General features: G+C 37.1%; 2 protein-coding genes and 1 long non-coding RNA gene across 4 annotated transcripts in view; 1 reads left to right on the top strand and 2 right to left on the bottom strand.

Moving 5' to 3' along the window:
• The window catches only part of LOC146467186 (exportin-5-like), a 51240-nt gene extending 32096 nt beyond the window's left edge, over positions 1-19144 (top strand). The window contains exons 20-38 of one of the 2 annotated variants that reach the window (XM_085126151.1): positions 81-170; positions 258-331; positions 748-773; positions 922-984; positions 1711-1826; positions 2979-3079; positions 5126-5225; positions 6650-6786; positions 9184-9281; positions 10365-10411; positions 11567-11667; positions 12709-12783; positions 13309-13367; positions 13977-14081; positions 14580-14657; positions 14818-14892; positions 15513-15578; positions 16936-17025; positions 18886-19144. In XM_085126151.1, coding sequence (XP_084982277.1) covers positions 81-170; positions 258-331; positions 748-773; positions 922-984; positions 1711-1826; positions 2979-3079; positions 5126-5225; positions 6650-6786; positions 9184-9281; positions 10365-10411; positions 11567-11667; positions 12709-12783; positions 13309-13367; positions 13977-14081; positions 14580-14657; positions 14818-14892; positions 15513-15578; positions 16936-17025; positions 18886-19032 — 1648 coding nt within the window. In that variant the 3' untranslated portion in view covers positions 19033-19144. Of the gene's footprint in view, positions 1-80; positions 171-257; positions 332-747; positions 774-921; positions 985-1710; positions 1827-2978; positions 3080-5125; positions 5226-6649; positions 6787-9183; positions 9282-10364; positions 10412-11566; positions 11668-12708; positions 12784-13308; positions 13368-13441; positions 13619-13976; positions 14082-14579; positions 14658-14817; positions 14893-15512; positions 15579-16935; positions 17026-18885 lie in introns of those variants that run through there. The other variant, XM_085126152.1, reaches the window with a different exon arrangement.
• Positions 19145-19269: 125 nt separating this feature from the next.
• LOC146467185 (uncharacterized) lies at positions 19270-19899 on the bottom strand. The gene is made up of 2 exons (XR_014867805.1): positions 19436-19899; positions 19270-19388 (listed from the first exon to the last, which is right to left on the bottom strand). It is a non-coding gene; the product is annotated as an uncharacterized LOC146467185 (long non-coding RNA).
• Positions 19900-21728: 1829 nt separating this feature from the next.
• On the bottom strand, positions 21729-27341 carry LOC146467184 (uncharacterized). Its single transcript, XM_085126146.1, has 4 exons — positions 25711-27341; positions 24415-24440; positions 23031-23168; positions 21729-22618 (listed from the first exon to the last, which is right to left on the bottom strand). The coding sequence occupies exons 1-4, from the start codon at positions 26912-26914 to the stop codon at positions 22556-22558; spliced, it is 1431 nt and encodes a 476-aa protein (XP_084982272.1). The 5' UTR covers positions 26915-27341; the 3' UTR covers positions 21729-22555.
• Positions 27342-27813: the final 472 nt, after the last annotated feature.

Here is a 27813-nt window from a genome sequence, read left to right as displayed (position 1 = left end):
CTTATTGCTTAACTGTAAGTTGTGTTCTTAAGTGATGTTCAGGTTATGTTGCTGATAACGTGTTTGTTCGTTATTTTTAGCAATAAGCTGGGTCAAGAGAAACAAAATGCCTTCCTTAGTGAGCTGCTGGTTCCCATCAGAGAAATATGGTTGAGTGAGAGAATACAAAGGTAGGTTTCAATGACCTGACTGATGTTCACATCTTAACCTTCTGTTGTATATCAGTTACCATTCAATGTTACTTATTTCATTGGCAGGGCCTTCTCATCTCCACAAAGCTTTGTCTCATTTATGGGAATCGATCAAGACCCTGCCTTGTATTTTCAGAATGGTAAGTAGATTCTATTTTGTCCTAAATTTAAAGATAATGTACTGTATTTTTAATTGTTTTTTGAAACATTGGGTTCATGTTTTTTTAAACTGAAAGTTTTCAGGCTTTGTTAACCTATTTAGTTCAGTTGATTTCTAGTTTTATTTGTTTATTTATTTTTTATTTACCGGGTAGGTCTGTCACTCAATACTGAACATTTTAGACCGCTCTAAAAACAGAAATTTCCTGCTCTTGAGTTCCAAACGCAAGGCAACTCCTGACTTTGAAAATTCTACATGAACAACTGCATTTTTAGTTTATGATTTTATGATTTCATTACTGTTGAGTTGTGAACATGACTTGTTGCTTGACTGTGAAATATCGTTGTGAACGATTTTGTTAAAATAACAATTATAATATTCCATTTTACCTTTCAGAGGAATTGAAAAGAAGGAGGTTTGAAGTAAGCAGCTGTACTTTTTTAAATTGTAGTCAAGGTTTTCTCTTGTATTCTAGGTGTTGTTGCTTTCACTCTGCAGTAGTGTTGACATTGGCTGGTCCCATATAATCTTAAGTTAACAAGTAAAAGTTATAATTCCTTTGAAATTCAGGTCATGTTATGTGTCACCACATTGATGGCTGTAGTCCGAAGCTGTGCACTGATCAATTTTGAGGTGTGTATTCCTGTAAAAAGATCTAAGTATATTAAATAAAGTTGTTGTTGTTGTTGAGGTAGGTTTGTTACTGCGTCCTGGGTCCATCGCCTGAAACTTCTGACAACTTTCCAAGGCCCAAAAACTATTTGTTGTTCCCCACGGCCACCCGAGAGACCATCTGTATTAATTTTTGAAATGAAATCTTTTAAGATTAACTAGGGAATCTGTTGATTGATCCGGCTTGCAATAAAAAGTAGAAAATACTGCCAATCAAGAAAAAACGATTTTGTTAAAACAACAAAAAACAAAACATTACTTTTATAGGCTGGTAAGATATCCTGTCTTTTGGGAATGAGCTCCTGGCTAGGCCAAAGAAATGAACGAGACTGATTGCATCAAATGTCATTTATAAATTTGGTTTTGACCCACTGATAGCAACTAGACAAGCTTCTAGTTGGGTTTAAGGAGTTGGGGAACATTCCCATCAATGCTAGCCGCAAGTCTTAGCTGCCAGTACTTTTACAGAAATTTGTATCGGTTATTAAGTAATCCCATGTCAAGAGATAATTATGTCTCTTCCAAAAGCCCAAACGAGTTTGTCTGAAAGCAGGGAATACAAGTCTAGAGGGATTTTTTTTTGTCAATAGATTTCTAAAAGTTAATGGAATTAATTTTTACTTTGAATTCCAAGATTCTAAATGGTGATAGTCTGTTGTAAACCAGTTATAACTTGTTTCTGTGCAGACGGCGACCAGAGAGGGGCTGTCCATTGGGTCGATGCCTAATGGGACTCCTTTTGTGCACAATCCATGTGCACCCCATGTCTTGCCGTTACTCGGCAATCTTATCCTGTTGGCAAAGTAAGTGGTCTGTGTTTTTAATGAATGATTCCACTTGTGTGGCAGCTTTGCCAAGGCAGAGTTGCTAGACATGTGGTTCATTAGTAAATGGTTTGTACAAATGTTTATTAATGTAGAATATGCTGATGTTTGTAGTGGCTCCGCAGTTTTATTCTGCATGTAAGTTTATTGATTCATCATTAAATTTTGTTGGTTTTTGAATACATTTAGATGTATGTAGATCGTTCTGTATATTGTGTGAGTCCTGTGTTTTAATGTTTTAATAATGACAATAAATTATAATTATATAATAAATAAAAAGATCTTTATTTATTTACATGTTTCAAACAGACAAAACACCTCACAGCGTAAAAAAATTGAAAATTTATATATTAAATAATTATATACAATAAAAGTTAAAACCTGTCCATATATTTAATTAATTACTTAAAATAGTTAACATCCTAAAGTAAAATCTGTTCAGAAATAGTAGACATCTATAAATAAAACATTTCTTAAACCTTTCCATATTTAAACGTGGGATCTGTTAGGTATGTAATTTGCTGCAGAGAGCATGGCTTGCACATTCAGGGAGGAGGTGCAAAGGAGTGCCCATAATACTGTTATATAACTTCACATTTCTTTCATTAATAGTCTGCTGGATTGGTATAGCATTTTGAATGTATCCAAATTTGAGTGCCCTTTTCTGTAGCCTATGCTGTCAACTTGGCTCAGATAGTATTTGAAGCTGCATCCCACACCCTTAGTTTGTTTTTACCTGTTTGGTGATTCTGTCTCAATCTCCTGTTGCTTTGTGTCAATGCCAGCCAAAACCAGCAAGCAGTCATGTCACTGAATAATGACTTACATTCATTCGTACAATCCCGTTTATCCAGATCCCAAAGAAATTTCAAACAATATTTTTATAAAGAAATGGAATCATTTCGAACCTTCTCTCAGAGAAACCAACAAACAACAGCAGTGATTATGGCAAAAACAGTTTTTTACTTTGAACTTTACGGAATTTACTTGATGATCACAAGAACTTATTTTTCAATAACACTGACAATAATAATTATAGTTCTAATTGTACGTTGTAAGAGTCAAGTTTCCAGTACTAAAATGTCATTTCTGTGTTGCATTTGTAAAAAGCTTCACTTGAAATTCTTGTAGGTGTTTAAACAGTCTGTATGATCCTGCAGTGAAGTCTCTTATGTTTGGTGATTATCCAGCGGCATTAAACATGCATGACTTGGACACAAGTGCTATTTATGGTGAGAACTTTAAAGGAAACCTCCACTCTTGAAATAAATTAAGGTTAAATTGTTGAAAACAGACTCTCATTTCAAATTTCGTCGGAAAACACACCTATTTTCCTTTTAAATTTCCCGGGCGAGGCCATCTTGGATTTCATGACGTAATAAGTTGCTCTATTGTCTCACACAAAATAACTAACAATAGCGGCAACTGTATGACGTCATAAATCCAAAATGGCGTCGCCCGGAAAATTTAAAAGCGAAAGTAGGCGACAATCATATCTAATTTTTTGCACACTTGAACATTATTTCTATCTTTTAAACTAAAATTTAGAATAAAGACACTATTTCTAACAATTTACTGTCCATCTATTGTCGGAGTGGAGATTCCCTTTAACACATAAAAAGTTACAATAAGTTGACCTTCCATTTTTTATTTTACATAAGACAACAAGGCTGGGTTTTCTGTGTGTGAATGATATGGAGCTGTAACTAGTCAGCTTCGAAATCTCAATTCTTTAGTGTATTACTGAGTTCTTGTTTTAGACGTTTAGTTTATAAGCCTGAAATTCTCCCAATTATGATAAGGAAATTGATGTTTTGATTTCTCATGTTTATACTCTCTTTGTAACTTACATCCTCAAACTCATTAATAATTCAAAGACAAAGGAAATCATGCACTGTGACGTGTTTGGATATCTGATGAAAAACTCCTTGTTTTTGCATCCTTAATTTCCCCTTCAAAATCAGTTTGTTTCACTTTGAGAAGTTATATCAAACACTCGTCACAGTGTTTCATCACAATATCAAAGAAACCTCGAAGTTCGTCAAAAATACTCCTCTTCGCGTTGTATTTTGAACTCTATTCTCGGTGTTTGATATGTGATGAAACAGTGTGTTTTGTGTTTGATATATGACTTCCACTCGATTAACTTGCGATTGAATCTCGTTCGTTTGGGCTTTGTCATAACTGGACAAAACAAATTGATGTCAGGTTTGTTTGCGTATGTCCTCTTATTGATGATAAATTTCTTCATAATATTCATTGTCAAACTTTGCTGTGGATCCACGAGCTGCACAACAACTTTCAATTGACAATGTTATGATTTTTTTTTCATTATTTTGCCACATAAAGAAATGACAAAACAAGACGCGATAAACTAATTTAAATTTATTTACGAAGAAAAAGTGGCGAGGAGACCGAAAAGAAACTACAAAGTAGAAAGCCTTTGCATGATTGGGCTTCCCTAATAAAGCTACGTTTCCTACAAATAATTAAATTAGTTACATGGCGTAAGGACGCTAAAAAGAAAAAAAAGTAATAAGCTGGAAAATCACGTTATTCATACTTTTTTGAATTATTGAATTATTAAGGGCTTTCTTTAAAGAGCAAATTGAAAAAGAGTTGATTTTTTGGCTATTAAGGGAGTTATAAAATTTCGGTCCTTGGAAAAAAAACGCAGAAAATTTCTTAATATTTGTACGACAGTAAGGTAGATGTAAGGCATGAGAGTTTCTAGTATCGCTGGTGTGTTCAAATTGTAACATGAATGAGATGACAGACGCATCAAAAATTGATGTCAATTTGTTGAATTGCAATGTTTGTTTTTGTAAATAGAACAGTGATTGCCTCTTAAAGGGGAAGTGTCATGGTGTTTTTAACCTCTTTTCTTAAAAATGGTGAAATAAGACCTTAACTTAGCTACAAAATAACTCTAGAACAACGAGAGGAAAGAAATCAACTCAATTCTTGAAAGGAACATCTCTCGATCTGTTCTAAGGCAATTTTGGAAACAAAAATGCGAGAATTTGAAAAAAATTATCCTTACATTTTTCAAATTTCAATCCATTCCGACCTTCTCTGTCTCTGACTAGAGACACTAATCGACAGTTTTGTTTCATTGGGGTGATAATTTATAACAAAACTAGACAATATTTTCTTGTTTCGGTTGACAGACAAACGTTTTTGGGTTTTCAAATGACATCAAGTTCTCGTGATACTAAACCCCTTTAATTCGTGCATGTACCAAAAGGGGAACAATAACATTCATTGTCTCTGTTTAGTGCTGACTCAGGGACAAGAGAAAGACCGTAGTGAGGCGCCAACTGTTCTTAACCCTGTACATACGGCAAAAACGTACTTCTATCACTTGGCTGATACATGGTGAGAAGACTGATTTAATTATACAGAAATGTCGTAAGTTTTAATGAAGGTGCTTTAGCAGGTTGCTTGATTTTGATTGGTTGAGCCTTTGCGTATTTGCTGTGTATGTGGTGTGAAATTAGGTGCGTATCCAATTACACCTTTCCAGATGTTTAATTATAACAACTCCTTCAAGTTGAATACCAGCTGCAATGTGGAAATCTATAATTAGAGGACTTCTTTGTTACCACTGTTAGTTTGTGTTGAGCATTAATTTATCTGAAGTGCCTTCTTGAAAAAGATGTCAATTGTGTGCATAGCCAGGACTTCTGTTTGCCTTTGATGTTTCAAATCCGTACAGTGTGGCTGGCTAATCCGATTTTAATTTTAGTTTGTTATACAAACCCGGTGTTGATTTCTCAGTTGTTATTTGTGATCCATCCAAACCTTATTCATGCTCCTCTTGCTTTGGCTACAAGATAGAGTTACATTTTCCAATTGAAGCCTTTCAGTAAAATGTATATGACAGATTTTTTTATTTGCTTGATCAAATCTTCATGTTGTTCTTGTTTCAAAATCCAAAAAAATTGCCTTTTAATAATTTTAATTTCTTCCTCGTACTGTATTTCAAACATATAAAAAGTGATATTCGCAAGTTTCACAGTGTCTCTGTTCCTCGGTTGTTCTTGGTGTACGGAGGAAAAAAACTGTGTGGACAAAATTATGACTGGGTATTTTGGAATCTCACAACTAAACAACCGAGGAATAGAGAAACTGCGAAAGTAGTGATCTCATAGTAATGTCACAGCTATGTTATTCCTAGTCTCCCATCTTGTATGTTATTGTATCTCACAGGAAGTGAAGAATTGATCAAGCAAATAACAAGAATACTGTCAAGGACAGTGCCTACTTTTGTTACTGCTCATACGTTCTGTGCATCTGAAGACACTCGGGTTTCCTGTGGGTGGTGCCTACTAATACAGGGATATTTTTGGCGGGTTTTAAACTATGCGGAGAAAGCAGAAATTAGCAAGTTCTTTCGGTGTACAAAAATAAAATTGGGGGTAACCATGCATTTTTCAGAGATAACCTTCAATTTGGAAAAAAACGCCATACATTGCTTTGTATTTTACTTCTTTTTAGAATAATTGTTACTTATTTATCTCTAAAAAATGCGTGGTTACCCCCAATTTTCTTTTGGATTTCTAAAAAATGCGTGGTTACCCCCAATTTTCTTTTGGATTTCAATAGCCCTTGCTAAGATCTGCTTTTTCCGCATAGTCACTAACCGAGCAAAAATACTTTAGTATTAGTTGGCGACGTCCTTAATGCATATCAAATTTGGAATAAACACAATGTAATCAGTGCCATGCATTTGGGCGCTTTTGCGAGGAAGTAATTATTTAAAAACATTGTTGATTTTTACTTTTCCTCCTTCAATTCAGTTATCATGCCTTGGGATATGCTGGTGCCTGTCTAAGTCATGATTTTTACAGCATACCTGGCGTATCACAACTCATTGTAGATAATGTGGTAAAGTCTCTACTGCATGTTCCAAACTACAGACTGAGGTTTGTTGTGCGTATCCTTTGGATTAAGTTAAATAAATGACCTGTCAAATGGTCGATAAAACATCACGTGCAATGGTTTTATATCCGATAAAACCTCGTCCTTATTGATATGCGGTGTTTAATGTTTTCCTCGTATGCTAATTTCCAACGTTCATAAAAGCATCATTGTTTTGGACTCTCTTGACACATGCTTTTCCAAGAATGTTTTTGAAGTCGTTCAAAAAACTCACAGCACATGTTTTATCGGGTCTAAAACCACTTGGTTGTACTTCGTGGTTTTAAATCCAGATAAAACACTGCTGCTCGTTTTATTTATTTATATACTTTATTTAAACAGAAATTCCAATTCAGCGTAGCTGGTTTAAATGGAGATCTGTATAAAATAATAAGAATAAATAATCAAATACAGAAATGAAAGCAAAAGTCATTCAAAGAGTTCATGAAGGTGAGAAATGAACTAAGGTGATTTAGATGTTTCTTGACTCTCAGTTTAAAACTAGTGAGAGACTGATCATGACGTAAGTTACGAGGAAGAGTGTTCCAGGATTTGGCGGCATTGTACTTAAAAGATGTTTGAAATTTAGTAGTCTTGGCAAGAGGCAGGCGAATAAGGTCTTTGTTCCTAGTGTTGTAGTTATGGATCTGCTCCGAGGAGTGGAAGTCATCTAGCAGATAAGCTGGGGCCAAGCCATTGATACACTTATAGACCTTTTAAACATTACTTGGAAGCTTAGTTTTGAATGACAAAAACCATTCATGCCATACTGTCAAAGAAGCATGAAGAATTGAGATAGCCCGCCATCCAGGGAGCTGTATTAAACCAAAAAAACAACAACAACTAGAAACAAATGACAGTTCCTGATGTGCAAAAGTTTCTGATTTTAGCTGATTGAGCTACACTTAGTACTATTGCTGTTTATAGAGCTCTGCTAATTCATTCTATGTTTTGAGTCTGTGGAAAGATGCCTTTTGTGTGAAAACATGTCAGCTGAAGGATGTTGAACAACACTTTTCATTGCCACTGTTCTGTCCACAGTATTTCAAAGCTAAAATTTGGCATTTTTAACTCGTGAATGCGCGCATGCGCAATGAACGAGTTATAGCGATAGCTGACTCTCGACTTGGTCGATCAGTCGATCAGTCGATCAGTCGGTTTTGTCGTTAACTTTCGGGCGTGCGCAGTGAATGAGTTTTAAATTCAATTAGTGGAAAAAAACACGCGAACATTTGTTGTTCATGGCGCATCAGGAAATTCTTATTCAATATGTAGAGAATAATTTGACGATCATTTAGTGCAAGAATGGCGATTTTTCGTTCAATCTGAGCAAAGTTTCAAGTTTTTTCAGTTTTTCAGAAAGTCCGGGGTCGTAAACTCAATTAGTGAAAAGAAAAAAAACGTAAAAATTTGTTTCACGACGCGTCAGAATTCTCTCATTCATTCTGTAGAGAATAATTTGACAATCATTTTAGTGTAAGAATGGGGATTTTTCGTTGAATCTGAGCAAAGTTATAGGATTTTTTCGTTTTTTTCTACGAAGTGCGGTTTCTTTCAAGAATTAAAAATAACTTAATTTAAAAATAATTTAATTAAAAAATAATTTAATTTGTCAGTTTTCACGCGAAAGCGGAACGTGCCATTGACGTCGTAAACAAAATTATGCAAATTTCTGGTGAAATGAACACTTTTAAGATCTAGTCAGCTTTCATAGAGGTTTCAAAGGGAAAAAATGTTTCATTTTCGAAATTTACAACTGGTAATTTATGGGAAGAAAAAGGACGCGGTCGATAAATAATTCTTATTTAGCAAGAGCTTGTCATAGTTCATTATTTTTACTTGAGGATTGCGTGGACTGAACTCCCAAGGAAAAATTTCACGCATTTATGTCGGGCATGAATCGTAATGCGATACTTTGTTGAACATATTTCCCTTTGTGAGATCGGCTTGCCCTACAGTAATTTTGTAATTTTAATTCCCAAAAAAACTTCACTTGCCCATCGGGCAAGTGATGGTTAGAATCCACTGGCCCGATCGCGAAATCCAGTAGCCGCGGACTATCACACGAATTTGCATGACGTAGCTGCACATGGCGTGCTCCTATAAACTTTGAATAAAAAAAATACGTGATATTTTTTAATCGGCGCATCAGAATAATCGGCTTATTCAATCTGTACAGGATAATTTGACAATCATTTTAATAGTACAAGAATGGTCATTTTTCGTTACATAATCGGGCAAAGATATAATTTCTTTTAGCTTTTGAGGAAGTTTCCGTAGCCGTCTAAATTGCAATTACTATGTGTCATCTGCATTCACGAGTTGGCTCACAGGAGCCTTTGATTCTCTTGAAATGTGAGTTGTAAGCTCTCGTATTAACTTAACTCTTTGTGTTTTCCTTGACACTGTGAAGGTAATTTTATAAAGTTATTTATCCTCCACTGTCCTCTCTATCACCATATGAATGTGGCTGTTCCTGTGCTGTCTCCATTCTTCACCTGGATGGTTCAGGTAACATTTTTATAACAGCATTAACTGCAAGAAGGTCGAGATTTGAAAGTAGCAGCACTAGCTTTAACAGTAACAGCACCAGTGTTGGCAAAACTTCTTAGTATTGGAATGATGAGAACCAGCATTAGTAGTTAGTGTTACTAAGTAGTGGTAGCATAGATAGATAGATAGATAGATAGATAGATAGATAGATAGATAGATAGATAGATAGATAGATAGATAGATAGATAGATAGATAGATAGATAGATAGATAGATAGATAGATAGATAGATAGATAGATAGATAGATAGATAGATAGATAGATAGATAGATAGATAGATAAGTTTATTGAAAGAATGAAATCGCAGCCAAAGGCCAAATTGCATAACTATATACAAGAAATATTAAAAAAAGGCTTATATACAATTTAAAATTATGCTATTGTAAACTTGTAATGTTAAATTGGCAGCGCTGGATTGTGACGGCTGCAGATTGCAGGAATAAATGTCTTTTTAAAACGTTCAGTTTTAAAACCTGCCGGGCTAAAAGTTCTTTGCCGCCTGAGATTGTATGATGAATAATGTCTTGGAGGCAGAAGGCTGTGGAGATTGCGTTGCTTATCAGATATCTCATTGAATAGTTTGTAACACAGCCTTTCATAAGCTCTTCAATTCAAAACAATCTAGACAGAGCTGGTAGCACAAAGTAGCAACAGCAGCTGCGGTGGCAGCAGTAGTAGTAGCAGTTAGTAGTAACAGCCGCCACCTCAGCAGTAGTGGCATAAGGAGTAGCACTTGCAGTGGCAGCACAGTAGTAGAAGCAGGAGCAGCAGCGGTAATAGTTTAGCAGTTGTGGCAGTCGCCAGAGCAGCAGCATCATCAGTAGCGACAGGAGCAGTAGCAACGGCAGTAGTGGTAGCAGCAGTAGCAAAAGCAGTAGTAACAGAAAAATTCAGTAGTAGCAGCAGCAGTAATAACAGTAGTTCAAGCAGCAGTACCTGTTAGTAGTGCTATTCAAAACTAACTGGCTCATCATTAGGCTATCAATGGGCAGCGTGGATTGGATTGTGTACATTTCATTAATATGCTTTCCCCTCGTTTCAGCACCTTGAAGAACAATGGCAGATCGTCAGACAACATCAGGCTGAAAGGTATTTGCCATGAATTTGAGAAGGGGTTGTTTGGTTAATTGATAGAGAACATCAGGCTGATCTTACAGGGGTAGACCCACCATTTTATGGAAGGGTTTGAGGTTTCAGGCGACATAGGTCTCTATGGGGGAGGGGCAGAGGGCGTTCTACACTGGTAGAGTTGGACAAATTGTGGAAAGAAGGCATATACAAAGTTTTCAAAATGTGTATAGCATCCGTAGCACCTCCCCCCCCCCCCCCCCCCTAACCGTAACCCTTGGTCTGCCCTTGTCTTACTATTGTAAGGTTGAGCACTGTACCATTTGTCGGTGTTCGAATGCAGTCACTTTATTTCAGATACTCCTTGGCCAGGTCCCAGTTGTTCAAAGAGTGGATAATTTTATCCACTGGATAGGTCGCTATGCGGCAGATAAAATGTGTGCAAGATTTCCCTGATAGTCCCATGATTTGTGGATAGAGTAGAAGCAGATGTCGAATTTAAGTATGGGATTGTGTGGAAAACTTGCCAAAAGCATTACTTGGCGTACATCTGTTCCCCTGGATAATGACTTATCCAGTGGATAAAGTTATCCACTCTTTGAACAACTGGGGCCTGATTTACATGTGCAATGAAAATGAAAAAATACAACAACATATTATTACTCTGTTGCAAAGAAAATGCAAGTGTACATACAGTCATGTAAATATTGTAAATACAACTGAATGTCCGTTTTTATTGTGCATTGCTTATCTTGCAAAAATTTAGATTTTGCATGTGACATTGCCAACACAATTGCAAACAAGCAAGCTGTGGTTTCTCTGTCATCTACGGAAAAAACCCTTCCAACGGTGCATGCGTGCATGTTAGTCTTTGTGCTTGTGTTTTATGTGTAAACATTGCTTGTGTTTGCGTTTTCATTTGTATTGGGCATATAAACAAGTGTAAGTAGTTTAGGTATATTGTAAGTACTGTAATTGTTAGTACTGCAAACTAGTAAGCATGTATTGTAAGTATTGTAAGTACTGTAATCATCGTAAATAGTGTAAGTAGTCTTTGGTATTGTAAATATTGTATTCTGTGTCACGTAAAGCTAATAAAAGTGTTAAAAAATATAAACATGCGTTTAGTTTTAAGGGCGCATTCAAATTCTGACTAAAAAGTCCTTGAATTCATAGCACTGCAGCTATAGGTGAAGGTGAGGAAGGTGCGGAATATAAAGAGATTATCGAGGATCAGCTGGTCTGTATCATCAGTAAAGACTACTTGGATGTCTTCAGTAAGCATTTACACTGTAGTGTGATTGTGATGGTCTTGTTCAAGTGTCTTTGTCGAACTTTAGGGCTACATTAGACAGTCATGGAAAGATTACTTCAGATTCTCCGTCAAATTGAAGGTAGAGCTTGCAAACAAATTACCGTACCCTGGGAAAAGTCCTGGGACAACGTGAAACATCGGACCACATAAATTATACTTGTGTCACTTAGTGTAAATTTAAATAGTGCTTACCTTACCACTTCCTGCCTTTGTTGTCCAATGGTTTACGACGCCTGTTTCATGTCACTGTTTTTCTGACTTTTGGCTCAAAAAAAGGTGAGATATGCCCCTTTGAACACAACCCAACAATTTGGGTCCATACAAGATAGTCAGTCTTTGGTTTCTATGAGTCCTCAAAAATGTCGTTCAAAACCGTTTGTTGATAAAGTATAAATCCATTGTGGTGATGCCCATTCTAAAAGTACTCCCCTTATGAAAAAATAGGTACGCATTGCGTACATGTGGGTAGTGCTGTGCACGCGCACCGGACCTGTTTGTTTACGGACATTCACTCACTCACTCTTACATGCCTGACGATATAGTGGGTAGAACACTACACAGTGCACTACCCACAACAAATCCTGAAGATGTTAACTTACAGAGCACATAGAGACTGACTTGTTAATGTAGCATATCTTGGATGATTCAAAGTCTTCATAGCTGATTTGTTAGTAGAAGAAACGTTGAAATAACTTAAGGAATATGTATTTCGCTGGGTTAACCCAAGGCATCATTGGAGGATTACAAAGAATGTTCTCTCCATTATAATGCAGGCCCGTTTTCTGGCATGGCCCCAGTCTCCACGAAAATGCTAATTTACAAGATTTGACAAACGTTCTGCAATTTTCCATGCGTGATAGCTGATGAGCTCTACACTCATCAACTATTGTTAGCTCAATCTAATTCAGTTCACACATTTTTCATTTGTTAGACACTCACCAGTTCTTATTAAAGCAAGGTCTAGAACTGAAGTTGTGTTGACTGATATGTTTATTTCCTCAAGCTTTAGCATGTGTGATTAATAAAGAGAGCAATAACTTAAGGGGAATGGAAGTGACAGAGGAGGATGAACTGAAAGGTAATCCTTGTTTTAATTTCTCTTAAACAACAACAACTGTATTCTTTGATTTGTATATCGATACATTTACCCCTATTAGTGGCAAACGGTGATACTTTTGTGATTTTGGTGGCACAGTCTGTTTTCAGGGTCATTTCATGGGTGATGTACATGACGATGTAGCAGCTCTCATACGGTCTCACGTGATTGGCCAGCAACCCTTCTAGAAAACAATTGAACAAAAAAAAAAAACAGAACAATTCCCCAACCCTAAAAACAGTAGCAGCTGCTAAACAATTAAAACAATTACAAGCTTACAAGAGCTGCTACTACTGCACTTTAATTGAATGGGTTAACGGTGTTCTGTAAGAAAAACTTCCCTCCTGTAAATTATATATTTTGTTGCTGGATTGGATAAGCGCTATATAAGTAGTTATTATCATCATCATCATCATCATCATTATTATTATTACTGGGTCTTGAGTACCGCATTATGTGCTAAAGGAAATCTAATTTAACCCTCTGGTAATGTTTTGCATTGAACAGGTTTGGATCCTTACAATGCCAAATTAGGATCTTTGGGGAAGCTTCTTCTAAGAACAGAGGTAATGTACAAACTCGGCAAGTAATATTACTTAAAAGTGATGATAAATTTTAATTATTTTGTAAATTTTTATAGCGCATAATTCCATGAGGAGATGATCAATAACGCGCTTTACAGTATGGGGACACTCTCCAGATCGAATTAGTATTTGGAAATGTTGGTTTTTGAGGAGAGGGGAAAACCGGAGTATCCAGGGAAAAACGAAGAGAACCGACAACAAACTCAACCCACATATGACGCCATGTCCGGGAATCAAACCCAGGCTATGTTGATGGGACGCGAGTGTTCTCACCAATGTGCCATTCCTGCTCCCCTAGTGTAATGTGCAGTTCTAGAAATATCCATAGCCCCTATGATTATAAGTAATTCATAGGATAAAATAAAGGGAGTCATTACTGTAAAGGAGGTTTTGAAAAGTGATCTTATCATAAAATTTAGTGAACTTTCGCTTTGAAATTCTCCAAGAGTGTCTCATCCGATCACCAAACACCTGGTTTAAAAAATTCGGCTACACCTAGGTTTTTTTTTCTTTTTTTCTTTTCTTTGTTATTGTTTGATATATTACGTCTCATTCTGTAGACTAATGTCATTGAGTGGTTGTGTATTTCAGAGCGTCAACATGCAGATCCTGTGTACTGTTTTCCAATGCATGACTTGGCCAGATTCAACTGTCTGCCATAAAGCTACCCGCCTTGCTACGGCGTTCATCAGAGAAGTGAGTTTTAAATAATGTGCTTGTGTTGCGGGTAATATGATGGCGAATCTTGCAATAAATGTGATGTAATATTTTAAACCTGGTGAATAAATGTGAATGATGTATTATTCAGTAACTGACACAGGCCTACTCGGAAAAAAAAATTCAAATGCTCCTATCAGGAGTCAAACCTAGGACCTTCGATTACTAGTTCGGATGCTGTACCACTGAGCTACAGGAGACTCGTGGGAGCTAAGGTCATTAAACTAGGTTCATGGGACAAACATTCGCCATGCATTGCTTTGTATTTTACGGTTTTTTTTTTTTAGAACAATTGTTGCTTAATTATCTCTAAAAAATGCGTGGTTACCCCCAATTTTACTTTTGGATTTCAATAGCCCTTGCTAAGATCTCCTTTTACCGCATATTCATAAACTTTTTATTGGTAGGCACCGTCCTTAATTTTCATTAATTAAGTTGCGCGTTAATCCACAAGATTCTCACGGTCTCTCTTTCTAGGTTTTGGCAATATGCAAAGAATCTGGCTCAAAGTTGGCTGACTCAGTCGTAGAACAGTTGTTTTCTCAAGTCTTGAAGGTGTGTTCTATTATATTTCTTATTATTTGTTTTTATTGTCGTTAGCTAATTGTTTATAGAAAAAATGTCCTTTGGTGCTTGTATTTTAAATTGTTGTATTCACGGTTTTTAGAGGAGGGTTACAACTTGAACAAATTTATGAAGTCCTCTTCCATTTTAGGGTCTTCATGTTCATGGCCAAGGTTCAAGTGAAACATACCTGACCTACACAGGGCTGTCCATGTATGAAATCTTGGTAAGTTCCCTTTCTGTCATCACTTAGATCTCCTTCTGTTGTGGGAAAAAGTTACGTCGTTCCATTTTCCCTTGTCATCATCATCATCATCATTGAAGGTCTTCTCACCCAGTGGCAATCTCGTACCCTGAGTCCTCAGGCTCTTTGACCAGCGGTTGGGGACTTCGAAAATTTTTTTTTTTTTTTTCATTGGCTGCTCAGTAACGGTTTCCATTGTTTTACAGCAGAAATCCTGCGGTAATAAAATTCGAAGTCCCCAGAGTCTCTCCTGGCGACGTACCGCTGGCCAAAGAGCCTGGGGACTCTGGGTATGACATTGACCAGGTGGTGCATAGAACAGAAACAAACTGGGCCCTCCTCTTGTTAGCCTTTCGTAAGCTGTTCCTACAGCAGCTAATAAGTTTAAGCAACCCGCTTCTTTCTGCCCTTAGGGGTACATCGAAGCACTGCCACCTGGCAATTAACGTCATTAACCTATCTGTGAACCTTAATAGTAAGTTATAATTTCTTGTGAAGGTGTTGGAAATGAATAATCTTTAGTTAGCTCATATGTGGAGGTGTCCTTGCATTATTATTAATAGAATATTTTAGGTCTAAGCTCTTCCTTTCTTACATTCCAGAGGCCTCAGTACTCATCACTTCAACAAGTTCTTCTTCAAACCAATTGTTCCTTGGAGGACTTACATGTATGTAAAGGATAATATTTACAATCATGTAATTAGTCATTAAATCCTTTGTATTAATAAATACAATCAGCTATGCTAGACTTTCCAGGAAATGTCAACACTTAACAAATAATTACCACAACTTAGGACACTTAGGATAAACTGTATTTAACTTGTCTCATGCTAGACATTGGATAGAAAATGGTTGTGTATATCAACTTTTTCAGTGACAATTAAGCAACAATAATTCTAAAAAGCTATAAAATACACAACAATGTATGGATTTTTTTCCAAATTAAATCTTAATCATGTCTCAGTGAAAAATGCGTGGTTACCCCCAATTTTCTTTTTGGATTTCAATAGCCCTTGCTAACTGAAGATCTTATTTTCCCGCATAAACGGTGCCTACTATTGTTACTGCGCATACGTTCTGCGCATCTCGAGATACTCGGGTTTCCTATGGGTGGTGCCTACTAGTACAGGGATATTTTTGCGCCGTTTAAAAATATATGGAAAAGGTAGAACTTAGTAAATGCTTTTGGTATCTCAAAAGAAAATTGGGGGTAACCATGCATTTTTCAGAGATAATTAAGCTTCAATTAAGGACGGTGCCTACTATTGTTACTGCGCATACGTTCTGCGCATCTCGAGATACTCGGGTTTCCTATGGGTGGTGCCTACTAATACAGGAATATTTTTGCGCGGTTTTAAACTATACGGAGAAAGCGGAACCTAGCAAATGCTTTTGGTATCCAAAAAGAAAATTGGGGGTAACCATGCATTTTTCAGAGATAATTAAGCTTCAATTAAGGACGGTGCCTACTATTGTTACTGCGCATACGCTCTGCGCATCTCAAGATACTCGGGTTTCCTATGGGTGGTGCCTACTAATACAGGAATATTTTTGCGCGGTTTTAAACTATACGGAGAAAGCAGAACTTAGCAAATGCTTTTGGTATCCAAAAAGAAAATTGGGGGTAACCATGCATATTTCAGAGATAATTAAGCTTCAATTTAAGAAAAAATCCCATACATTGCTTTATATTTTGGCGCTTTTTAGAGATGTTATTGCTCAGTTATCTCTGAAAAATACATGGTTACCCCCAATTTTCTTTTTGGATTCCAATAGCCCTTGCTAAGATCTGCTTTTCTCGCATAGTCATAAACCGCACAAAAATGCTTCGGTATTAGTAGGCACCGTCCTTAAACCACGTAAAACTGAACCACTATTTTAAGGTTTATATCCATGCAAATGTTTTTTTTTTTACTATTCAGAGTGACACTAAACATAAGGGACACTACCCCTTTAATACAGTTTCCTTTTTCTGTTACTTCGAGATTATTCCAGACTAACTGGAAAAAAAATATTGTTTTCCAGATGTTTGAGGCTTTGTGCTTTGAGGGAAAAGAAGTTTCAGACAAGAAGAAAAGAGAACAGTTCAAGAAACTTGTGGCTGGGATTGTTGGGGTGAGAATGAATCGATCAGCATCTGTCATTTACGATTGACGGTCCGTACAAACGTACGGACCGCCTATCTTGCTTCCGGTCCGAATGCGAAGCATGCATCTCATTAAATCAATGGGGCAATGTGAGAGTTAACATTCCGTACGTTTGTACGGACCGTAATTCTCTTATACGGTCCGATTAAGGAAAGTGCATCTTGCGAGTCGTTTTGTAAGCATGACTTAGCGTTAACGTACCGCATACAAAAAAATCCTTACAAATTGATTCCCTCAGTCTATAAGAAAACCATTCTCAACACATACAAGTGCATATAACAGCTAAGAAACGGAACTCTACTTTACACACCGTCAGTGATTTCACGAACCGAACGAACTAAAGCCATTTGCCCCTCTGAGTCTGATCAGGACGGTGAAATATACTAAGTTCCCTTAATGAGATGCAATTTACGGACCGTAAAGCCAGTTGCCCTCTGAGCAGCCTGATCAAGACAGTGAAATATTCGAAGTCTCCTTAACGAGATTCAATTTACGGACCGTAAATTCTTTCTTATAGACCGTCTCTTGCCGTCAGTGAAGTTCACGGACCGAACGAACTGTAGCCATTTACCCCCCGAGTCTGATCAGGACAGTGAAATATACTAAGTCCTCTTAATGAGATGCAATTTATGGACCGTAAACTCTTTTTTACGGACCATGTGTGAAGTGTACGGATCGAACGAACTGTATATGGACCGTAAAGCCAGTTTACCCCGTGAGTCTCATCAGGACAGTGAAATATACCAAGACTCCTTAATGAGATGCAATTTACGGACCGTAAACTCTTTTTTACGGCCAGTTTATCATGCTCACGGACCGAACGAACTGTACGGACTGAAAACATAGCACTGTTTGAAATGACTGATGCATTAAGGAGGTTTATAGGGTTAAGTAATTACCGTAGAATTCCGAAAGCAACGTTAATTTTTTATCTTCCTATTGAACTCCGAAAGCAACGATCCCCCAAAAGTAGCGGCCCATCGAAAATGACAACTCAAAAAGAAAATACCGTATTGTGTTTGACGTAACGTTTCGAGTAGTACTTTTTGACTATGATACCATCCTAGAAATAAATTGTCTCTGTTTCGATTGACTTACAATACGATTGAAGTCTTTAACGTTGCATAAGTTACTGGAACATTTATAGTGAAAATTACCAATAGGCTCCTCGTTACCGTTCGATTTGTATCAACATTGTATTAGATTACGTAGAACGGCCTTCCAGAAACTCTCTGCTCTCAAGCGTAATGCAGATGGAACAGCCTGGGTGTAGGTCTGGACTAAACAACGTGCAGAAACATTTGTGATTTTATTTCAAACTTAACTGACTTGGAAACTGATTTAAAAGCTGTATGTGTCAACAGAGTCAAGTGAAACAGTAATTAGTTACGGTATAATACGAACATTATTTTTGCTATACAGTACGAACATTTGGGACCTTTTTTGTTACTGATTGCTTTGCTCTTGTGGGGAGTTCATAACTAAACACGCATAAACGGAATGACTCTTTAATAAATTACAAACATATTTTAACCATCCGAAAGTAACGGCTACGGATAGTTACGGCACCTTTGGCCTGCTAAATCCGAAAGTGACGAGGGCCGTTACTTTCGGATTTCTACGGTAGCACAGTGGAATTTCGTTTAGAGTTTTGTTTTGAAGTTCCAAATGATTTGTTCAAACGAAGGAAGAACTGCATGCTATTTTATGACGTTGCTGTTCACTTTGTGTGGGTTAATTTATCAGATTTATGTGCTGTCACAAAAATTGATCCGGTGTAATGTTAGCATATAAGCCTGTGTCAGCTAACCACTTGTTTGATTTCCAGAAAAACGTCGCTGAACTGTTCAAGAATGAAATAAAGATTAAAGATCTACCTCCAATCAAGATTAATCGCACCAAACCACAACCAAAAGAGGACCTGTCAGGACTCACAGAACTGTTTGATCCAGATAAGAGCTCAGAGGTAGCATAGACTAAAACAATTTACAAGACATCAACAAAACAAACTGTTTTGCTCAGAAGAAAATACTATGTAATTTTACTCTTTTACTCCGGCCCATTAAGCGTACCCAGGTTTGGTACACTGGGAAAAAAAAACATTATCAAATACTGTATTGAGATAGTACAGCTGTCAGCAAAACTTTCCAAGGCTAAACTTGATTTTGCACGCCATAGTTTTTATCCTTTTAGTTGCATTGAAAGAAACATGAAGTCTAAAAGAGTATTATTTAGGAAAGTGCTAGACGATTTTTACTAGTAAGGTTTTTATTGCAGTTTTTCTAAAAAGGTTTAGCAATTTACTGCATGATTTTGCATTTTTATGTTTATCTTTTAGCTAGCAGGACCTTGTTGATAACAGTACTATTAAATAGTACTGAAGAGTTATCCGGCATAGATATTCCATAATTTATTATAATAAGTATTTTATTATCTCATGTACAGTATCTCAGCATTCAAAGCGCTGGAAGCATTATTACTATTATTTCATCCATTGACTAATGTGGAACCATTTTGTACAGCAGTTGTAACTGCAATTGTATATCATTTTTAAAGTGCTGCTCATTAGCCTTCATCATTAATCCACTGGTTAAAAGTTAGTCATTTTCTGTAACAACAATAAAAGAGAAAGAAAGGATCAAAGTACTTGTCAGTAGCTCTTGTTTGAGGAAATTTTCAGGAAATTATCCACAAGCAAGTTTGAAAATCTGTGGGGAAAACATGAAAAACTGAGTATGAGTAGAGTGGGTGGCTACTTGCTCAGTTGTTTACGATTTTCCCACAGATTTTCAAACAAAAGAGAGACTGCTTGCAGTCTACCACAAGCTCAAAACTTTGAGCCACTTTACAGTTAAAAAGAAACACACTCTTGTTTGAATGGTCACACATTAGGATTTAATCCATAGACTAACCACCTTGTACAGCATAATAAACAGCATCATAGAAAGGGAACTTTTCAGTAGCTTTCATTTGAGTGGTCACAGTTTAGAACTTTATCTCAAAAGTTATTGGTGTATCACATGACAGAAATTATATTAATGCAGATTGCATTGCTACTGGGGAAGAAAGGGGTTAAGCTTTCATTTAGTTTTTGTTGTTTCATAAGAAAGATTTTTGAAAATAGTTTGAACCCAGAAGTCATGTTATAGGTACGCAATTATGATCATCCAGGTGAGTGTAGTCCTGAGAAGGAATGTTTGAGGTGACATTGAGTCACGTTTCGACAACCTGAGCAGAAGCCATGTCTGAAGATGACTTCCGCTCAGGTTCTCGAAACATAAATGTCACCTCAAACAGTCCTTCTCGGGACTTCTCTCAATCAGATGATCATAATTTAGTTAAAATACATACTTAATAGATTTAATTTTAATTTTTCAAGTTTAATTTTTTATAAATAGTTTGTTTTTATTAACATTTTTGTTGTCAAACTTTCCTTACTGTTAGTTTTATATATTTTTCATGTTCCTTTTATGATGCATAATTAAAATCAAGTTGCCAATTTTTAAACCAATGCTGTTACTCCTTTCACTGGAAATGGGCATCTCTTTTTTATTTACCACTTTCATGATTTGACAGCTTTGTATTAGCATGACTCATCACTTCATGAGATAAGAGAAAAACAGAATTTATCACTGACAATAGATTATTCAGTAACACTATCATGTACACACACCCCACGTTTATGTGAACTTTGTCCAGCACTGTTGCCCAGATATGAGATACTGGTAATGTTTGACTTCAGAAAAAACATTGTATATTATAGTTCATTCAATAAAGACTGCAAGGTTTAATATGCCAGTGAATGAATGAATGAATGTCAGATACCAAAAACTCATTTATATATTAAATACTTCTTTATTACCGTCTGATTAGTAAACTTACATTCTTTACAAAATTATCCTTTTCCTTTTTGTATACAAAATAACCTTTCTGCTAAGTGAGACACATGTTGTCAGTTTGGCTAATAGAAGGACTTGATACTGAAGTCTGTATTCTACACTTGTAGCCTGTTTCAATGGCTTTGAACTTTGGCCCAGTTTATATGTTGAATACATCATTCATTTAATTTGAAGAAAAAAACTGGGAAGGCAAAAAAATAGAGTACAAGGGAAGAACCAGCCTAATAACAACACACACAACACGTAATACATCTTCTTTTGAGATATAATAATTGGCCTCAACATACAACAGATTTGAGTTTCAGTTCCTGTCATCAGTTTTCTAGATGAAAGAGGAGTCTCGGATCAAAACACCAACAAAGCTGGCTTCCTGACCCAGCAAATCAAAATTAATGATAAACTTAGGAAAATTTGGATACACAACCATGCTCACTGATCCCTAAAATTCTCCATTAACTCCCAAACTTTGAAGGTGTTCTGTCCAGAACACTCCTATCAGTCTGTAACATGAATTGTACTTAACGCAACTTAAACACAACTTAATAAATAAAATATTAGGTGATAAGGACTTGACTGACTCTAATCAATAAAGAGTGGTTCACATCAGCATGACAGGGTCACATCAGCAATGACAGGGTCACACAAACTCCTTTCATCAATTTTACCACACTGACTCCATTGACATACAGTGTAAATTAGGGACATAATGACATTTTAAAAATTTCAATATAAGGAAAAAATTATCTTTTCTTTATGCTGTTATGTCTACATGTATGTTATATGTTGCTAGCACGAACAATCTTAACATTAATAATTATTATAAAATTGCTTTGTCTTGGCTTATAACAGTCTATAACTCACTAGCTTTCATCATAACAACTAAAACTCATCCTGTATGCTTGGATGGTAAGTTGTAGTTTTCAAACAAGTCGGACATAAATATTAATTTACACCAAAACGAAATAAGACTTGTTTAAAAAATGGTTGATATATATTAAATTATTGTAAACCATAATTACCATAATCATGGAAGAGATGGAGAAAAACAATAATTAATGACAGAAAATCTCTCACTCCATTTCATGGCAAATTACACAGTTGATGAACATTTCGAAATTAATTAATAATTATTAGATTTTTCCCCCAAATTAACTTATTACATGTGTAAGTAATCATTTTCTTTTGATGGTATGATTACGGGGCTTACATTCAAAATTTTACAGAACTTGCCAACAAGATAATTAGAATATTATTAATAACCACAAACCCAGTGTCTTTAAAATAATGAATAATGGGGGGGGGGGGAGGGTTGGGATGGGGGATACCCACACCTCCTAACAGAGTTTGGGTCCTACATCCATCCATTATCCACAGGGCAGGAGCTTCCTGTTGCTCTTTAGATGTTGAAAAGTTGTTTCCACTTACAATCAACTCCAGTTGTAACACACACTTTGAGACAGTTCATTATCAAGAGTCTTTAAGCAGCAGTTTTTTTTCTTTGTTTCAACACATTCCACTGTGTTTGACTTCTCAGAAACTTCAGCTGTTGAACGTAATAGTGAGATTTCCAAGTTATGCTGCCATTGCTGCAGTAATGCATCATTCTTCATCACTGGAATGTGATAGCAACTTCAACTTATCCATGTCCAACTCTCCATGAGCCTTTGAAAAAATTAATATAAAATATTATTTAGCCCTAAATATTATCTAACCTCTCCTTACAATATCACTAACTGTGATATACATGTAGCTTCAATACTGGAAATGCATGGTATTTAGCATTCACCCTGAATGCAGACATCTCTTCCTCTAACAGGAGAAAACTAGGTGCAATCTATGTAATTTCGAGAACTTGTCCTGGAAATCCTGAAAAAGTCCTGAAAATTTTGTGAATACATTGTACACTGTTTGGGAATAATTTTCGGTCTTGCAAATCTACATAAGCCCTTGAAAAGTCCTCTAGAGTAAAGTACTGTTTCTGAGAAGAGTGCAAACTCCAAAGCAACACCAATCAATAGAATACAGTGAATGACATTCTCATGAAATTACTTGTCATTGATACATGATTTGTTACCTTTCCAAAGTAGCGGACTTTCTTCAATTTCCTCCTGCGACAACATCTGCACAGCACGACCAAAAATGCGATGGCAAGAGCAGTACACGCTCCAGCGCCAATAGGGATCAGCACATTGACGTAGAAAAATCGCACATTCTGTAGAGTGTAAAGTCAAATGTTTGATCAGTAACTTCTGACAACAACCATCTGGGTGTGGATGGGAAAAGACAAGGAGAAAACCCAACATAAAGGGGTTATGAGGACAGGGTACAACAAAGAAGATGGAACTGGTTAGGACATGTACATGTACTCAGGAGAGAGGGTGAAAATGCGTTTTAACAGCATTGGGGTGGACTCCAGAAGGACGAAGGGCGACAGGGAGACCAAAGACCACTTGGAGAAGGACTGTTGAGAGTGAGAGAAACAAGGCAGGGTGGAAGAGTTGGACTGTAGCAGAAGAGGTGGCACAGAACAGAGAGTGTTGGTCAGAGAATGTGTTAGCCTTATGCGCCTAGTGTTGGCTTGGCGCGCGGAGGATTGATGATAATGATGATGGTGATGATGAGGACAGGGATGGATCCTGGAGCTTTTAATAGGAGAGGTGGGTCTGCAAAGAAATATTGAAGAAAACTTTTTGTTTCATATAATGTCGGTATAGCATCGCACCCATCATTTTTAAGAAAGTGTTTAAAATTACAAGGGTAATACAATACCCCTATCAATGAATATTTGGGAGACTATTGTCTCTCAATGTTATCAGTATTTCCTGTCAAATATCCATTTTGCATACATTTGGATTGTAGAGGGCATGGTTTTGTACATGTTATAGCATTCAGGGCCCAGTTGCTCGAAGTATGGTTAGCACTAACCAAGGGTTAAATACCATAACAACCTATAGGACTTAATACCTCTTAAACAATGGTTAGCGCTAAACATGCTTCAAGCAACTGGGCCCTGATCTTTTCATTGCAAAGAGATAGCAGTGCCTGTATCTACATCTTATTCTGTTTCTTTGACGAGAACAAAAACAAGTGAAATGGATACTCGGCTTTAGCAGATCTGGAACAATTTATTGGTCTATAGAAGCTGTTTTGATATACAAAATTTGGGAGGATGTGGGAGGCGAGGGGGGAGGGGTGATACAAATAAATCAGTCAACAAGAATAATAGCATCTATGAAAGTGGGAAGCAAGAGGAATAAGCCAAATTGTGTATGGCTCAGAGCTATTGGGGAAAGGGGAGGAAGATGTGACCTCCTGTCTGTCTCTCCCACCCCACCCAACCCCCAACACAATGCTGTGATGTGCATAATGAAGGGCTAATTTACTGTTGTGCGGAACATGCCTGCAGTCAGCGAAAAAAAAAACTAAAATATTTGAGTTACTGAAAATTTATACATCACCTTTTCATCATCCAAAGGAGAAGGCACTAAAGGAAACAAATGACCATAATTAGCATATAACATTCACTTAACATTGTTATTCTTTTGGAGCCTGCTTATGCTAGAAAGAAGGGTACAGTTAACATTTTGGAAGTGTCAAAGTATCTAGCACTTTTGTACTAATTGGGGGCACTATAAATCACTGAACAAAATCAACCAAATAAACATACACTAACCCTAACCCGCACAAACAAATTTTTCCGCATAATTCTGGCTGCGCAAAAACTGGATCGAGAGCAAAAAATCGGCGGATCCGCACATCCGAAATTAAGAAATTGGCTCTGGCGCACTGAAAACGCCACAGAAATGCTTGCTATGCAGGCTAGTGGGAGGCAAACCAGTTGGCTATTTACATAACCTGCCCTTGGATTTAAAATTGTGGCTACTGTGAAACAAATCCAAGTGGTTGGAGCGTGGGGCTAGAACCCGAAACCTCCGGGTTACAAGTCTGGCACCCTAACCACTTGGATAAGTCTCCTTAGGGACTTCCCAGTGTACAGTGCTCCTTAATTTCCTTTAAATTATTTTCATGACCTAGACGATTGATCAAGAAGTGATATTGTAAGAAGAAACTAGATGCTTGTCAATCCACTGACCAAACAGTCCAAAGTACACACAAGCCTCCAACTTCCATACAATAACAATTTGTGATTTGCTGGATTTGGTTGTGTAAACGTTTCAGATGTTTTATGCCGTTTGGTGCTGCAGGCTTCTCTTTCAATAGTCAGTGACAAACATATGCAAATGAACTAACAGCAGACACAAGCATGCATGTCATCTTTCTAATCCACCAAAGTCTCATAGCTGAGGGGTTTTTTTTACGAGGAATCGGTATTAAGCTGTCTGCAACAAGGTGTCTGTATTGTGGAGGCGCCAATACGGCTGAGGTTCCAGTGCATTTGTATTGCAGCTTTGGAAAATAAACGGAGAAAATAATGAAAATGCAAAACTCTAGACAGGTGCTTTTGAAATAATAATTGTCAAAGATGTCAAATTTCAAATGAATAATTTTCTTCCAAAAGCAGTTTTTTGCAGCTGTTATATAAAGACAATTTTCTATCAAAACATGTTTTGCTGTAGAACATTTTATTTTCCGAGAATTGTCAATATCATTGTCGAGCCTAGGTGATTCTAACTTTCGAGCTGTGGATGAAGCTTGACCAATCAATTGAAAGCCAATGAGCAGTACTTTCTTGTTTTCAAATAAATTGCAAAAACCAAACCTTGGAAATTAAATGGATCAAAAACAAAACTCACTTGAGTGCTGTGCAGTTGACTGTCCTTCTCCACTCGCTGTAGTCGTTAGCTCTGTCAATTTTTCCTGAGTATGAGTTGTAGTTGTTTCAACAGTTTTCACCGTTTCCTTGGTTGTGCTTTTAGTGGTCGTTTCTGTTGTACTCTCTTTTGCGGTGCTCTCTCTCGTGCTTGGCGGCGCTGGGGAACTTTCCTTGGTGGTACTTGCAGTTGTCGATTCTTTGGTTGTAGTTGGCGTTGAACTCTGTGTGGTTGTGGATTCCGCTGTTGTCGATTTCGGCGTTGTAGATTTCTCAGTTGTTATTAGTTCCGTTGCCGTCGTCTCCGGAGTTGTAGATTTTCCTGTTGTGGTAGATTCTGTCGTCGTTGCTGCACTAGTAACTTCGCTGCTTCTTGCCGTGCTTGGCACAATGGTTGTTCCATTTGTGACCGCATTTTGCGTTGTATTTACAACTGACGCATTCCCTTGTGTGATAGGTGTAGAAGCGGTTCCATTAACCGTAGAATTGCTACTAGAAGCAGTCGAGTTCACCTCGGTACCATTGGTTACTGAAGTTGTGTTAATGGAAGTAGTCGCGTTTGGATTGGTATTGTTCCAATTCACCTCGGTAACATTCGGTGCTAAAGTTACGTTAACCGTTGTTGGTGAAGTTGTGTTCAACTGTGGAATAGCCGCAGTAGCATTCACTGTCAATGTGCCATTATTCTCCGTAACAGAAGCGGTAGCGTTCACAGAATTATCTGTGACATTCGATGTGGCGGGAGATTGCGTTGCATTGGAAACCGCGACGTCGCTCGAGGAATTAGCACTCCCGTTTATACAAACAAGCGATAAATTACCCGCTTTCGCTAACTCACACTGTTTGGTCACATTTAACGTTGTACCGTTACAAACCAGAACCGAGTTCGTTCTATTCGGTGAGCAAACATTAGTTAAATTCACCTGAATCGTAGCGTTGGTTTGCAAAGTTGTATTTTGCTTCACGTCGCTGGATGTGCAATTCGAAGACGTCCCATTACACGCTGTTGTCGAGTTGGCAACCGTAGAATTCTGCAGCGAAGAAGTCACATTGCTTGATGTTGAGTTCTCAGCTATTGCAGGCGTCACAGTTGAATTCAAGGGAAGAGCGTTTGCGTGCGAAATCCAAATTGGTAACACTAAAACACCTATTAAAACTAATATTGGTAACGCGTAGTTCTTGTCCATTTTCGCTCCGGTTAAATCACAGAGCCTTGAGGAGCACAAATTCCTCCCAGATTTCCTTGAATAAGGAAGAAAAGAACTATTTCCCCGTCGAAAATTAAGAGAGTAAAACGGACTTTTGAACACAGTAAATTAAAGCGAAACTCCGCAGGTTAAACTACTGAAGTTGACTCACTTATGACATGGAATGTATGACGTCATCAAGTTGTCTACATTTCCTTTCAATGGCTTTTGTTCCAAATGCACGCAATGAATAATTCATCCTGTCGGGTCTTCTGTAGGTGGCAAAGAATTTGGACACAAGCCGCAAGCCGTATCTTGTTTTGTTTTTACATGCATGTTTATTCAAATGTTTCTGATAATTGTTGATCATGTGAACTTGTTGCAGCGCTAAAGGAAGTATTTGAGATTTGACAGTCTTGGAATTTTTCACTGGTTCTCACAAATTTAATGTCAGAAATATTCCCTTAGTGATGATCTTCTTAATTCTCATCACTTTTCTGTTTGATGATGTACTGGAAGAGGAAATTGGATGTTGATAATTTACAGACTATTGTCAGTAGTGCATCAATACTAATTTAACTTTTAATTTTATTGATGTTTTATATTGTGGTTACTGGTGATTGTAACTCAAATGTAAATTTTTGTAAAACAAGGTATGTATAGTTAGCGACCAAATAAATTCATATCAACTAGGAGAATTCACATATATTTCTTATAGAAGAACATCTTTTGTTTTTGCACACTTTATTCAGTAAATTCTGAAAGCAGTTGTTGAATTTTCTGCATCCAGGGACTAATATTTCAAACACAAAAGGCCCAATATCCCTGAGTACCCCCCCCCCCCCTGGGGCAGTACACTCCTATCCATATGCCCCCCACCACATAAGGTTTTTTATTTC

This window comes from Pavona decussata, unplaced genomic scaffold (assembly GCF_977016875.1).
Source record: "Pavona decussata unplaced genomic scaffold, jaPavDecu1.1 SCAFFOLD_137, whole genome shotgun sequence".
NCBI lineage: Eukaryota > Metazoa > Cnidaria > Anthozoa > Scleractinia > Agariciidae > Pavona > Pavona decussata.
The sequence above is the reverse complement of the archived record's forward strand: the minus strand, read 5'-3'. Positions and strand labels throughout refer to the sequence as shown.